At 37.7% G+C, this 14,500-nt stretch overlaps 1 protein-coding gene across 1 annotated transcript in view; it reads left to right on the top strand.

Annotated features, from left to right (window-relative positions):
• Window positions 1-14,500, top strand: part of TTC29 (tetratricopeptide repeat domain 29) — a 110,249-nt gene that overhangs the window by 9,501 nt on the left and 86,248 nt on the right. Inside the window, exons 3-4 of the mRNA XM_044430670.1 lie at window positions 4,759-4,982; window positions 14,308-14,493. Coding sequence (XP_044286605.1) covers window positions 4,759-4,982; window positions 14,308-14,493 — 410 coding nt within the window. The remainder of the gene's footprint in view (window positions 1-4,758; window positions 4,983-14,307; window positions 14,494-14,500) is intronic.

Here is a 14,500-nt window from a genome sequence, read left to right as displayed (position 1 = left end):
CTCTAAAGTTTCAAAGTGTGGTGATATTCCACTTTTGCTGATGTATTGTTGTGTTTTATGCTACTAAATAAAACAGCATTCAATTTGGAGAGGACATTGGATGGTCAGATTCACATAAGGATCCCTGCTCCATTAAGAAATTCATTAACATAACAGGAAGTTGAAACAATTGTTTTAAAATATTGTATTTGCTCATCTTAAAGCATTCTAATCCTACAGAGTAGTGCATTGTAAAACATTTAAGCAATATATAACACAGAGTACTTTTGACTCTCTGGATTCTTTCTCTTATTTCCAAAGTGACCAATCATTATGCAGACAGTAATTCTGAAACTTTGCTGAGCTTTTTTTTTTTGGCTATGGCAATCCATCCTGGAGTACATCAGCTGAACATTTGCTTTGGCCTTGTTCAGGTCTGAGCTCCTATTTCTATCCCTGAGCTGAGCAGCTTAGAGGGTCACAGTCAAACAATGTTAAATAGTCACTTATCTTGCTGGAAATGCTAAATACATAAACCCACCCCAAAACAAAATCCTCTGGGGGCCCAAGGGGATTGATTTTACTGATCTATTTATTCAGAAATCATCCTCATTTCATAATAATTTTTATGGAGGAAAAAACAATCAGCTAAAATTGGGAGGGGGAAAGGAAGACTGAAGATTTTCTTGAAACCACAGCCTTCTGGTCTGATTTATTATTACATTAATAAGATTTTTTTAAAAAATAAAAGTATACATATAACAATGTACAATATAATCCAATCAATATATATACTAAGGGCACAATTCATTGTGCATTTAGTCAGAAAATGGGCATACAGCTCCCATGACCCAGCCAGTTACATAAGCCTTTTTCATGTAAACATGCATAGGTTTGTTCCTTAAATTACTACCAATCTATCACATCAAATTATACGAGCTATAGCAAACTTTAAGTGCAATATTGCTGACTTTCCAGTAGATGCCCCCAGAGGCCATTCTACCAATTGAGAAAGCTGTGAGGTTATTTTAATTCATTTTTGTTGGTTCACAGAACAGTATATTGTTAATATGAATGCTCAGTTTGGAGTAAGGAATGCGGTTACAATGCATAGGGTGCTAATTCTTGTAATTTCAATGTAAGTTCTTATACCGATATCAGAAAAATGTCATTGGATAGATCTTAACGAAACTCAGAATCTCACTTATAATCACAGTGTTTTTGCATTTGGTAGCAACCTATACTTCTCAGCTATAAAAGCTAAGCTATCCCAATTCTTAATTTTAAAAAGTTTATATGTATTGAACTAATTAATGTCTTGGAAACAACAGAAATGTATCTGATCTATTCTAGCTGTAACCAGCATGTTCCTTAAGCCTTTCAGAGTAAATAACGTTTTTAACATATTGAGAGATTTTGCTCTTATCACATTAGACATTGTGAGCTAGTATTGGAGCTATGAATAAATAGTTCCCATTCTATGTTAAGTGGTAGCATTAACTGTATGTTAACAAATCAGATATCTTGGGGATAATTTAAGCTGTTTAAATTCTTAAGGGCAAAATCCTTATTTTGTTGAGGTGAAAATCTCTAGTAGAATTGAAATTCTTGATAAAATCCTTACTTGGATTTTAAATCCATTTTCTTAACTAAATCTTGGTCATTATTCCTTCCTTCTTTAGCGCTTTTTCTGCTTTTAGATATTATTGCTCACTGGTTTGTATTCTTTTCTTGCCATATATTTTTGGAATCTTGTTTTGCTTGTGTTTGTTTTTAACTTTTCCTAATGGTAAAGTTTTTCTGTCTGGCCTTCCAGTTTCTTTTTATCATCAACCAGTGTTATATAAGCCAAGATCCAGACTTGAATACTGCTGCCTCAAAAGAGAAAACCTGGGACATCTGGAACTCCCAAAATTTGCAAATCCTTTTCTCTCAATCCCCTTTCACATATAATATTTCTTTGGTGAAAAGACTTCCCAAACTCCTCCAATCTGGCAGTTCTACTTTTACTACAATGGCAGTCCCTGTGACAGGATACATACAGTTCCTGCTAGGATAATTTGGAGAGGAGGATCACCTGTAATAATAGTATTAACAAGAATAACAATGTTAATTCTCGCAGAAGCAGAGCATTACCTTAGACCTTCTAGAGAAGTGCTACTTACCAATAATGAAGCAGAGCGCCATATTACTGGCACTCTGGCCAAGTAGCCTCGTTTCATCTTTAGCCATTGCAATGCACAGTCTTTCATCCTGATGAATATATAACCCACACTACAGCCTATCAACCATGCAAATTCTCCATAGCTGGAACTGTAGATAGTCACAACTTCCACTTTGCTCTAGCACTGGCTTCAGTCATGACTAAGAGAACTATTCTCCTCTAACTTGTATGGTGGGGGGCGGGGTTGGTATGCATATCCTCGTTTCTTTCTTCACTACTCTGGTTTATATTTCCCTGAAAGAGTCAATTGAATCCTCTTTAGGTAGACTATAAATGTCATCATTCTTTGGTTCCTTTTTATCTTTCTGTTCTTTTATATCTTCTTACTCCCTTTTAGGGTTTTATTGCCAAATTGATTTTCCCTCTACATTATTACTACTGTTTTGTTTTGTTTTGTTTTTGCTTAACTTTGGAATGTCATACCTATCTCTCTTCCAGTTGTTAAATAGAGTTTGAATGCATGTTTGCCCTATAAGGTATTTTCATGATAGTTATTGTTTTCCATTTTTGTTTTCCATTTTCCTTTCTTTTCTTATCTTTCTTTTCTGTTAAAGCAAACCTGTGGACAGTTTGTTTTTCATTAAAAAAAAACTTCTTTAAAGATTAGTATTATTTAGAAATAACAGAAATCTATAGCAGAAATTTATTTATTTATTTAAACCATCTTTATGCCGTCCCCATCGCAACAAAGTCTCGGGGCGGCTCACAACAAGACAAAATATACAAATATAACAAATTATACAATAAAAATATTAAAACCCGGTGCATCTCAGCTTAAAAGATTTAAAATCCTATAAATAACCAATAAATTAACAATTAAAATAAGTTTTAAATAAAAAGGTCTTAGTCTGGCGCTGAAAAACAAATAACGACAGCGCCAGGTGGACCTCTCTGGGGAGCGCATTCCATAGATGGGGCACCACCACAGAGAAAGCCCTCCTCCGGGTACTAACCCTCCTAATATCATTTACAGAGGGTTCCCGGAGAAGGGCATCTGTTGCCGATCTCAAGGGGCGGGAGGGCATATATGGACTCAAGCGTTCCTTTAGATACCCAGATACCCATTAGATATTGTGTCTAATGTCTATATATTATACTTCAGTTTTGCATTTTGAATGATTTAGCTAGTAATTATACACAGTTCAAATTCAAACTGCTATTTCACATATCTTAAAATAGTAATCTCCCATCTACTAACCAAAGTAGTTTAGGGCACAATCTATGAGTTGCCAACATTGTCTCAATAGAGTGGGTAGATAAAGGATTGTTTGTTGTCCCCAACCTTCCCCACGTGCTGCCAGCACAAAGAGAACCATGTTGACCACCTCTCTAAGATCAAAAACTGGCCTTGGAGAAGGTTAATGTGGCAAGCTGGGAAGGAGACTGGGACCAATAGTTAATTTTATACTTTGTCTTGAAAGTTATAGTAGCAGCTCATACAAGAAGGAATTTAGGTTTTTTTCTGTTTTAGAAGTGTATGAATATATATTTGGCATAGTGGTTAGGATCCAGTCTTTAAACTTTTATTCACATATTTTGAAAAGCAATTCAATATATCCTGTTAGGATTGTACCAGCTGAAAAAGTTGTATGATATCCTGCCACCTATATCAAACAAGTCCCTTTGGGTTTATGGACTCCTTGCATGAGCTGTATGATTGTTTCTGTTATTTGAAAGAACATTTGGATAATTAAATTATGCCTTAAAAATGTGCTAAAATACCACTTGATGGTATTTTAATTATACATGTTTGAAAATGTATATCTTCTTCTTCTTCTTCTTCTTCTTCTTCTTCTTCTTCTTCTTCTTATTATTATTATTATTATTATTATTATTATTACATTTCTATGCCGCCCCTTGCCGAAACCTCGGGGCGGCTTACATGTTTATTAGTGGAATACCTTTGATATACATTCTTTATTGTATCTCTGTAAATATGAAATTTGGTTTTAAAATTAGGTAGAAATTATGAACCTCCTGTGTTCCTAAATGAATCCCAGCTGAAGACTGTTATTGAACACAGGCAAACAATATGTAGGGAACCTAGTTCTAAGGAATACTATATGTCATTTTAAACCAAACCACCATAACCTCCAGCAAAACTACTTAACATATACATTGTTTTGACATGCTGTATATGTTTAGTTTTTCCTGGTGCTCACTGTTTAAGCAAGCTTGTGTTCCAATGAACAAATGCTATCAAGGTCTGGGTATGTGCTTTTTCTTCTGTGAGGGTTAACTCAGTTGACCTTCCTGGCTGATTTCAATTGCAGAATACTGTTGTATTTATAATGCAGTTCTAGTAGAAATAGTACTAAACTCCTGCTGCAGTTTTTTTCCTATTCTCTGTTTATGATGTTCTGGCATCCCCCCCCCCACGTTTTTTTTGCTGGCATTTTAACACAGGAGAATGAGCTGATGAAAAGAACGCTTGTCACCTTTTAATTGCTTTTGTATATCTGTATTTTGTTGTTGATGAGTGTATTTTTATCTCTTTCATTCAGAGGGAATAATTCACATTTAAAAGATTAAAATCAGCCTTTTTAAATTCCCAGTTACAGGAATTCATACAAGAAGAATGTCTGCATAGACATGCTGCGACAGGGTTATCACAAGTCTTTTGCTGAGCTCTTTACTCTGATAGAGAAGTGGAATGCCTTGAGGGAGGCTTCAGGGCCTGGGTCAGCCATATGGATGCAGAAGTCCCTAGAGGAGCAGCCTGATAAGCTGGATCAGCTTCACTATTTCCTGACCAGGGCTGAGGCGGCCCAGCGATCAGGTAAATAAGGGAATTCTGGGTAATGGAGCAGCAATATGTGCCTCGGGGAAGATTCCAAATTGTTTCATGTATGAATCTGAAACATTACTGGAACTTAACACATTTCAGCTTTAATCAAATAAACTGAATTTATAGAATATACAATGGGTAACTCTGAATGATGAGACCTAAAGTTAGAATGAGACATTCAAGTGACAAAATGAGAGTCTCTAGTGTGATATACACACGAAAACTAATGTCCCAGTTATTACTTCTCCAGAGGTTTTCTACTGTTTATTTCTTTTTATGTATTGATTTTATTGATTTTGTAATGAATTGCAGCTATTACTGTCATTTTTCTTCTAACAGATAAGTCACTTATACAGGTATTTTATTTCCTATACATTTTCCTACAAGTCCTAGGTCATGCAGTTGGATAAAGCTCTTATTCTTTATGCCTTAAATGGTATGGTGTCTGCAAATATATCAGTAAACAATGTATCAGTGTACCAGTTGTATTCCTCTAACTGCAATTATATTGTTCAACTTTCAGGCTACAATGCTGCATCCAGATTCACATGTTTAAAAACATTAACATTTGTGTAAGTGGTGCAGAGTTCCAGCCATAAGAGAGGATGATTCATTTTTTTTCTATTTAAAACATGTCTATACTGGAAAACAATTAAAACAAGATATTGTAAAACAAAAATCACAAACAGATAAAGACTGGAAGCTTGAAAATGACCTTAAAAATTGTAGGCTACATGGATTTCTGAGTAAGGAAAGGAAGGAGTCCCTGTGGATTTTACTCTGCTAGCCAAATGGCTATAGGGGGTGGCACTCATCTCCATTTCTATGGCTGTGTCCAAAGATAATTCCCATGGTCATGTAGCCAGCATGATGTCATGGGGCACCATTTCCTTCCTACCTAAATGGTACCTATTTATCTACTCACATTACATGCTTTTGAATTGCTAGGCTGACAGGAGCTAGGGACAAGGCAGCATAAGCTCACCCTGTTGCGTGGCTTGGAACTGCTGACATTTCAAATGACAGCCCAGCAGGTGACCGGTTTAACCTGCTGGGTCACCACATTCCCTCCCTAGTAAAGGCCATAGAAAATGTATCAAGGGCCTCTGGGGCAGGGTTGGCTCATGATGTATTGCCTTCTGAGGAGCAACAGCAAATGATGTACCCAGCACACGTGTGCACACACACCCACACCCAAGTCATGGTTCAGTAGTATCCAGTGCAGGCTGAATTCTTGTGGTATCTGAAGCAGGGTGGCTTTGATTTACATCATGTTCAGTAGGACTAGATTTAAATCATGGTTTTCTACTTAATCTAGATGTATGCCTGACTTATCTTGATAGAGGAACGTCATTAAATATCCTAAACTGGGTGTCTTTTACAGCCTACTGCCATTACAGATTTCCTCCTCCAGGGAAAGAATAATATGATAAACCTCAGGCTATACACAAAAAGATCCAAAGACTTGTGGAGTATTCTGCCCAAAAGGTTTCACTTTCATTTTTACTGCTGGTCCTTCCCTCCTCACATTTAGCTTCCTGTACAGATCTATTTCACTCCCAACAATATTCTTCTGAACATGGAATCATTTGAAACTTAGTATTTAAGAGGTAATGGGTTGATTCTGTGTACATAGATAGCAAAGGAACAGTGAGATTATGATCTGTTTCTTAACTCTGTATTTTATAACATTTTTGCTGCAAAGAAGATGCATGTGGTCTCTGCAGACACAAATTCAGTTTTGAGAACAGTAAAACCAAGCATCTGTGATAATATCTTCTAGACAGAAAAACTGCCCAATAATCTTACAGAAACCTCTAGAAGAACATTACATTGTGAATGGATTAATGGAATTCATTTACCAAAAAAAATTAAACATTGCATGACTATATAGCATCATGCTACATGATTCAAGACTATTCCTTATTTCATGATGAATAACTTTTGGACTATAATGTGTCTTAAATAGGAAACTATCTTTGTCATGAAATGGCAACGGGCTGTAAAAGAAACCCAGTTTGGGAATACTTTAATGAAGTTCCTCTACTTATGGCTAAGCCAGGCATGTGTGCAAAACCTGTTTTAAATCTAGTCTTATTGACTATTGATTTAAATTATGATTTAAGTTGTGATTTAAAATGATTTGATTTAAATCAGATCAAGCCTGCCATAAAGTCCCAAGCAGGTCCTCCTAAATTAGTCCCAAGGTGGACATTAAAATGCCCTAAGGCAGGTGTGTTGGAAGTTCTTTCTGGTCTCTGTGTATCTGGTCTCTGGTCTCTGTGTATCACATGTCTTGGGGGTGAGTTGACACCATGCCTCAAGCCCACTTAGGCAATCTTGGGTAGGGAGCCTGATAGGCAGTGGTGTAACTGGTTCATCAGCATGATTCCTAAGCTGTTTGCATGGCCCAGCACCAGGTACAGTCAATAAAATCCAGTTAATGAACTGGTCTCCCATTGAGGGATGATGGATTCCTTATAAATGATAGCCGCAACCAGTTTCCTGCCCCTATTGCTTATGTTGGTGCTGCAGTAGCCAGGTGAACAAGGTTTGGACAAATCCCTTCCTCAACCCAAGTTTCAGTTATTCATGCCTTCCTCTACTTTCTTCTTAAAAATTGGGGAGGTTTTCTGCTTTGGATAGGAATACATACCCTCTGAAGGAGCATTTATGTAGCTTGGCACTAATTACTGAACTATCACTGTCAATGAAGGGCTAAATGGCTTTCATGGCAAACACTGCCAGTTCCATGTGTTGCACTAGTTGTAGCTGTTTTCTTAGCCAGGATAATTTAAGCACTGGTAACATCCTGTCTTGACTAGTGTAATGCATTCTATGTAGAGCTCCATATGTGGTCTTGAAGCTGCAACTAATACAGCATGCAGTGGCAAGGTTGTTTGCTGTTTCTAGCTGCTGTCATATACAACAGCTGGTTGCACTGGTTGTTGATTTGCTACTGGGCTCACTTAAGGTTTCAGTATCAACCTGTAAAGCCCTAACAACCTGGGGGAAGCATATCTGATAGAAAACCTTCTCCCATATAGATGTGCCTGACCACTGCAATCATTAATAATTCTCAGATAAATTCCTAGTGTGCTAAATCCTGCAGATGTCCATATTGCAATGACCAGAAGAGCTGCTTTTTTCATGAGGTGTTCACTCTGTGTAATACCCTTCCTATAGAAATAAACCCTATGAAAACCTGATTACAGTTTCATTGCTTGTTCAAGACATTTTTAACTGATCTCAGCATCTTACAATTTTTAAATTTATGGCTGCTGGGTTGTTTGGGGTTTTGTTCTTGTTGTTTTCTATAAGTGATTGTTTTAGCCTAATTTATATTTACTCTATAGTTTTATTATTGTAAATTCCCTGGATATGTTTTGCATGGCAGGTGGTATAAAACTATAACTAGATAATGGATAGGGATGTCTCTTAAATGCTATGTTGGTCCACCAAAAGCAGCTTCATGAGGCAAGTTGATAGGGCAACCCTAACCTTCAGTTCAAGGAAAAAACTATAAGAAGGAACAACTTTTATGCCTCACCATTCTCCTTAAATGGCTTATTACCATAGTCCCCTCTGACCCTAATTACCCCAATGGTGAGATGAGCCCTCAATTCTCACTGCCAAGCCAGATGTTCACTAGATTGTTTAAATAAAATCCACTTGGATGAGGGTGGGGGAAGAGACTGCAAACTGCTATGCAATTCAGCCAGTTCTTTAAAACGCATACAGCATAAAACTGATAAAGTACAAAACTAGTAAGAACACAAAATGAATAAAGTACAAAACAAACTGCAACATGAATAAAATGCAGCGCTAGTATACTATAGCAAAATGGTATCTTCCTCTAAAGTTGTAGTACATTAACAGAGCAGCTTCCTTCCAAGGATAACCATTAGAACTTTCCCTTGTTCCTATGTCTCAGGCTAAGAAGCAATCCATGATATATATTTCTGTTTCTCACAAAGGAAATACAACCTAAGTCAAATCTTCCAGTTCTTGTTAAAAGAAAAGTAGATGAGGTACTGACCTCACAATCATGTGCATCCAAAGTAGTAGCATCCAAACTTTAATGAAATCATTCCCAGTTCTCATGTGAAACTCTTTGAATGAGACTTTAATGGCTTGAAGATGAAAGCATGAGTGCAGATAGGTATATTTTATATAACACTGAAGTCCAGTTTGCTTTCTGTATAAATTACTTTTTTCCAAATTGTTATGCCACAATAAGAAGTAACATTTTCATGGCTCTGTGAGGTTGGGAAGTAAGCTCATTCAACAGGCCAGTTCAGGATAAAGAACTAACATTGTGTTCCTTTAATATTTACACAAAGAGGCATTTTGATGTGCTAAACCAGTGCCTGGCTGCAACAATGAACTAGGTGAGGGCCAATAAACTGGCTTAATCCAGACAAGAATGAGATGCTGTTGGTGGGAGGTTCCTCTGACTACATGGCAGCTATTCAGTTTGTTTTGGGTGGGGTTGCACTCTCCTTCAAGGAGCAGGTTCATTGGCTTGGGGGTGCTCTTAGATCTGTCTTTGTCACTTGATACTTACGTGGTCTCAGTGCCATGGAGCGCTTTCCATCAACCCAACTTATGCCCCTCTCTGGGCAGGGTTAGCATATTTATAGTCATCTATACTCTAGCAGTATTTAAGTTAGATTACTGCAAAGTGCTGTATTTGGTGCTGCCCTTAAATACTGTTAAGAAGCTGCAGCATCTGTTAAATGCAGCAGCCAGATTTATAACTGGAACCAGAAGGTCCAAGTTCTGCTCTGCTTGCATTGGCTGCCTATACACCTCTGAGCCCAAAAGTGCTGGTTTAACAGCTAAAGCCCTACATGGCTTGGGACTGCAATACCTGACAGAACATGTCTCCCAACTTCAACTTACCCAGATCCTATGATCTGTGACTGGGGCCTTCCTCCAACAGCCAACTCCAAGGGAGGCTTGGAAGGAGGCAACCAAAGGAGAACTTTCTCAGTGCCCCCCCCCCATTATGGAATGATCTCCCCACTGAGGCTTGCCTGACACCAACATCTTTTCAGCATCAGGTTAAAACCACCCCTTTTCCCAGGCATTTAATGGCATTTAGTGCATTATGATGGGTTATGTTGGTTGTTTTAATTAGGTCTAGTTTTACTGACTTTTCTTAGATATTTAAGCTGTTTTATATTTTAGTACATTGGGATTTGAACTGCTTTACAATTGTATACTGGGATTTTATACTGTGTTTTAGTGTATTTGTATTTTTATTGTAACTCTTTTGATAAATTATTGTGAATCACCTAGAAAGCTTCAGCTATTGGACAGTCTAGAAATAAAATTTCTATTAAAATAAACTAAAAATTCCATTGTACTAGTCAGGCCAAGCATGAGGTCCCAAAGGCAGATTGCTTCCAAAGCACCCTACCCCCTGCCCATTGCTTCCTGGGTAGGCAGTCCAGTTTCTACAAATGCCTCCCAGTCAGGTGATTCATTCCACCTGACCTTACTACGTGATATGCAGCAGTAGCAGATAGGAAACAGCTACAGGCAGAATTAGCCAACCCAGTGACCTGGTTCACACACAACACTAAGTCACTGTGAGTTAATTAATTTGCGTGTCTTAGCAGTGTATTTGGGTGACCATTTTGATTATTTAAGCTAAGACCATAGTTTGCTATGTTATATGAACTTGGCAAGGACAAGTGGTTGACATGGTTAATAAACCATCTAGAATCCATTGGCTGTTTTAGTGTAGTTAATAGTTTCTTAACCATTTATTTATTTAGAAAGCTTCTATGCCGCCCCATTCGCTGAAGCCTCGGGGTGGCTCACAACAACCATGATAACAAGCCCCTGCTACCATAAACACACCAGCTTGTGCTGCAATCTACTGTGGCTTAAATACATAAATTAGTGCAAAATTAATCAAATTTCAGTGCCAGGACCTTGATTTTTTTTAAATGTATTTACTGGAACCCACCCAAGTGAGTCCTCTAGAACCATGGACTCTGGCATTTGCCCAACCATAGCAGGTGCTGGCATTTGACTTAATGTGGCTGCTGATTCGAAGAAATTTCTCTGGTTTACATTTCCATTTCAAGTTAATTATTTCAGTGTTTAATGCAAGTTGGCCTGAGAAGTGTAACTGCTGAACTATACAATTCCTTTCCACACTGGGTTTATCATTGCTATAACTTTTAGTTTCAAACTTTATTCTTGGTCTCAGATTAACTGTGAACCAGATGGAGAGAAATTAAAATGATTGCATGAAAGGTTGTTAGGGAACATTGTTTTTCTCATTTAACCCATGCTAATAATGTTATGAGATACATAAAATTTTGTTTTGAACAAAAAGCATGGGCAATGATCTGTGAAAGCAGTACCATCCCCCCCTTTTTGAGAACTATCTTCAAATATGTCTGAATTTCAATAATACAAAGATATTGTAAAGGGTATTTTAGAATAAATGCTTTATTTTATTCATGCAACTCCAATCTATTTGGCCAGTTTGTTTTCAAAACAATTATACTTAAATGGTGTCTTTGTGCACTACCTATTCTTAGTTACTAAAAGGTAAACACTTGAGGTTCACATTAAAGTTCATTCAATCAAGACTTGCAACAACAGTAGTAAGTGTGGCGTTACTCCATTTCTTGAGAATTGTAGAGTACTCACCTCAGGACATTTGCATAACTTTATAGAAATCTTCTGCTGCGATCTTCAGTAGTAAAGGTTAGTTAAAGCCATTCTATCTATAGATATTACTTCCTCTGAGTTAGCTATCATTCTGTGGTCTTTATTAAAAAGTAGCAAACATTCACATCCTTATGACAGCAAGAGGGTTCTATAATGGAGGGTCGTGCATTGCTGTGCATTCAAACACAGAGAGATTCATATTGGTCTTGGAGTTGATCTTGGTGGTGACTGAAATCACTCAGGAAGGGAGAAGGTCAGGCTATAGCCACAAATGTGTCAGATGGTCCAGTGCTTCTGCTTTTGCCCATTGGAGAATTGTTGCCATCCCTTTATAGTGGAAAAACTTTAACAATGTTGGACTTGGATCCTGATCAATCATAGTTTGTATCTCTGTGGAAAGAGTATGCACACATTCTGAGGAAGGTCCAGGAGCAGCAACTTGAGGGTTCACTAAGTCAGCCAGCTTTGCTTCATTTCTCCTCTCTTTGCTTCGCTTCTCTTTCCCCCTCTCTCTCTTGATTAGGCCCCTTTGGGCCAAGAACTGGAAAAGCTAGATTATTTGATAATCCCTGGGACTAAAGGAGTAGGTGAGCTTCATTCCAAGGACAACTGCCAGGGCTATATTGCTTTACCCTTTTGGTGTTTGATTACCTGCAGCTGAAATAGAGCTAAGGCTGAAGATGCCTTGGGAAATGGCAGGTTATACTAGGCTTGGCTGCTGGATGTCACCCTGTTACTTAAGGTGGGGCGGGGGTTAAAACTGAGACAGCCAAGATAGTCTTTTCTCTCCCTCTGGAAAAGAGAAAAGTGGCCTGAGGTGTTTTTCTGACCAGCTTACTAGACCTACACTCCTGGGAGATCCATTACCTAGATAATGTTGAGTAAGGTTAGTTTTGTTATTTTTTGTCAAGGTGATTGCCAAGGTGAGCTTGGGGACTGAGGTTGTATTTGCTGCTGTGCCTCCTCATTATGTTGTTACTGTACTTCTTGTTCTCCCCATTCCCATTTTAAATCTTAGTCCTCAATTCCCTTCCCTTTGAAATAAATTATTTTTACCTTACCGGCTTGGCTTCTTGGGTTGAATTTGGTGCTAAATCCAGTGCCCACTGAAAGGCAGACTACTGGAAGAAAGGTGGAGATCACGTCCCAGATCAAAATCATTTTATTTGTTATAAGGGCAAGCCAGTCAGATCTGTGCAAATCTGGCTTCTACTTTATATTAGAAAAATAGATTTCCCTTGAACTAAGTCAGGATAGAAGATGGTAATATGTCTCCAATCTAGTAAAAGTTTGCTTTTTCTTCACACTGCATGCTTATTGATATCCAAACTTGCCTAAAGAAACACATGAATTAAATGTCTTGAAACTTTTGTAGGTATTGATTTAAGCAATCTGCCATACTATATTGAAATACTAAATATAAAATTTAGTATTTAAATACTAATACAGGCAGTCCCAGGGTTACAAATGTTGGAGTTAACAAACATCCATACTTACGAACTGCCATATAACCTATTAATTTAAAAATTCAAGTTAAAAACAAACTGTTTGTCATAACAAACCCAGGAACTTTTGGAATTTTGTGGCACAATTGTCATCACTGTGGAGAGAGAGGAAGCAAAAGGAAAGAAAGGGAGGGCCTCCAGAGCATGCCTTCTTGCCACACCCATCTGGAGAGGGAAATCCCTCTGGCATTTCCTTGGTGCAAAGAGGAGGCACTGGTGAGGTAAAGGGGTTGGGGGAATAAGAACATAAGGATGCAATAAATGAAGAAGAGGAGCCCTGCTGGATCAGACTAAGATCTGAGAGAGTGGGAGAGAAGCAATCCACAGTATTAAGAGTAAGGTTTTGGGGGGACCTGGAGATATTCATGTTTTTTGTACTTTCACAGGGGTCCTGCACCCCTAACCCTTGCAAAGGTGGAGGGCCAAGTGTATATGGATGTGTTTCCTAAGTGCTTTATATGCATAGAAAGGTAAAATAATATATGTATACTAAGACGAAAAATTGACTTGCTCATGCTAAATATGACCTGTGCTTACATGATTCAACTTACATAAATATTCAACTTACAGACATTCTCAGGAGTAGAACGTGTTCCTGGGGATTGCTTGTACTGGTTTGGCATGTTTATTAAGTTGTTGGGAAATGCCTACAATCCAGTTTGTCAGAAATTAAGCAGAACTGCTAGTACCTAGGCCAAAGGACCAGATGGAAGTGTTGGTCCAAAGGGATACAGAAAATATAACAAGCAGCAGTATCACAATGGTGCTCACCTGTTCCCGCTAAGTATATACAACTGAGTGTGAGATAGAATGGGGCACAGATATAATGTCGAACAGTGCTGTGTGTGATAGAATAAATGGAAAGAAGCATAGAAGGTATTATGAATATAGCACACCTGCAAATGTTGCTGTGTTTCTGTGGTATAAATAAATTCATACCACAAAGGCACAGCAATGTGCGTAATTATGTTGCTTATGTACAATGCATCAGTCTATCAAAAATATTAATGTAATGTGTTACAGAATAATTAAATGTAACAAAGTTTATTTTAGTATTATGTATTTTATTATCTGTTTATTATTATTAAAACAGTACTGTTTTCTTTTCACTGAAGAATACTATGAAGAGATGTATACTAACCAGCTCAATTTGGCCTATTGTTTTAACAAACCTGAAGACAAATGGTTAAGGAATTACTTCTATGAACAGTGCTACAAAACTGCTCAGTTGATTAAAATTGATGGTGGGAAGAAAGAAGCTCAAGCACATTCAAATATGGGTCTTGTTTATGAAGAGCAAGGTAGGTT

This window comes from Varanus komodoensis, unplaced genomic scaffold (genome assembly GCF_004798865.1).
Source record: "Varanus komodoensis strain SLA01 unplaced genomic scaffold, ASM479886v1 scaffold21, whole genome shotgun sequence".
NCBI lineage: Eukaryota > Metazoa > Chordata > Lepidosauria > Squamata > Varanidae > Varanus > Varanus komodoensis.
This window is presented reverse-complemented; position numbering and strand designations above follow the sequence as displayed.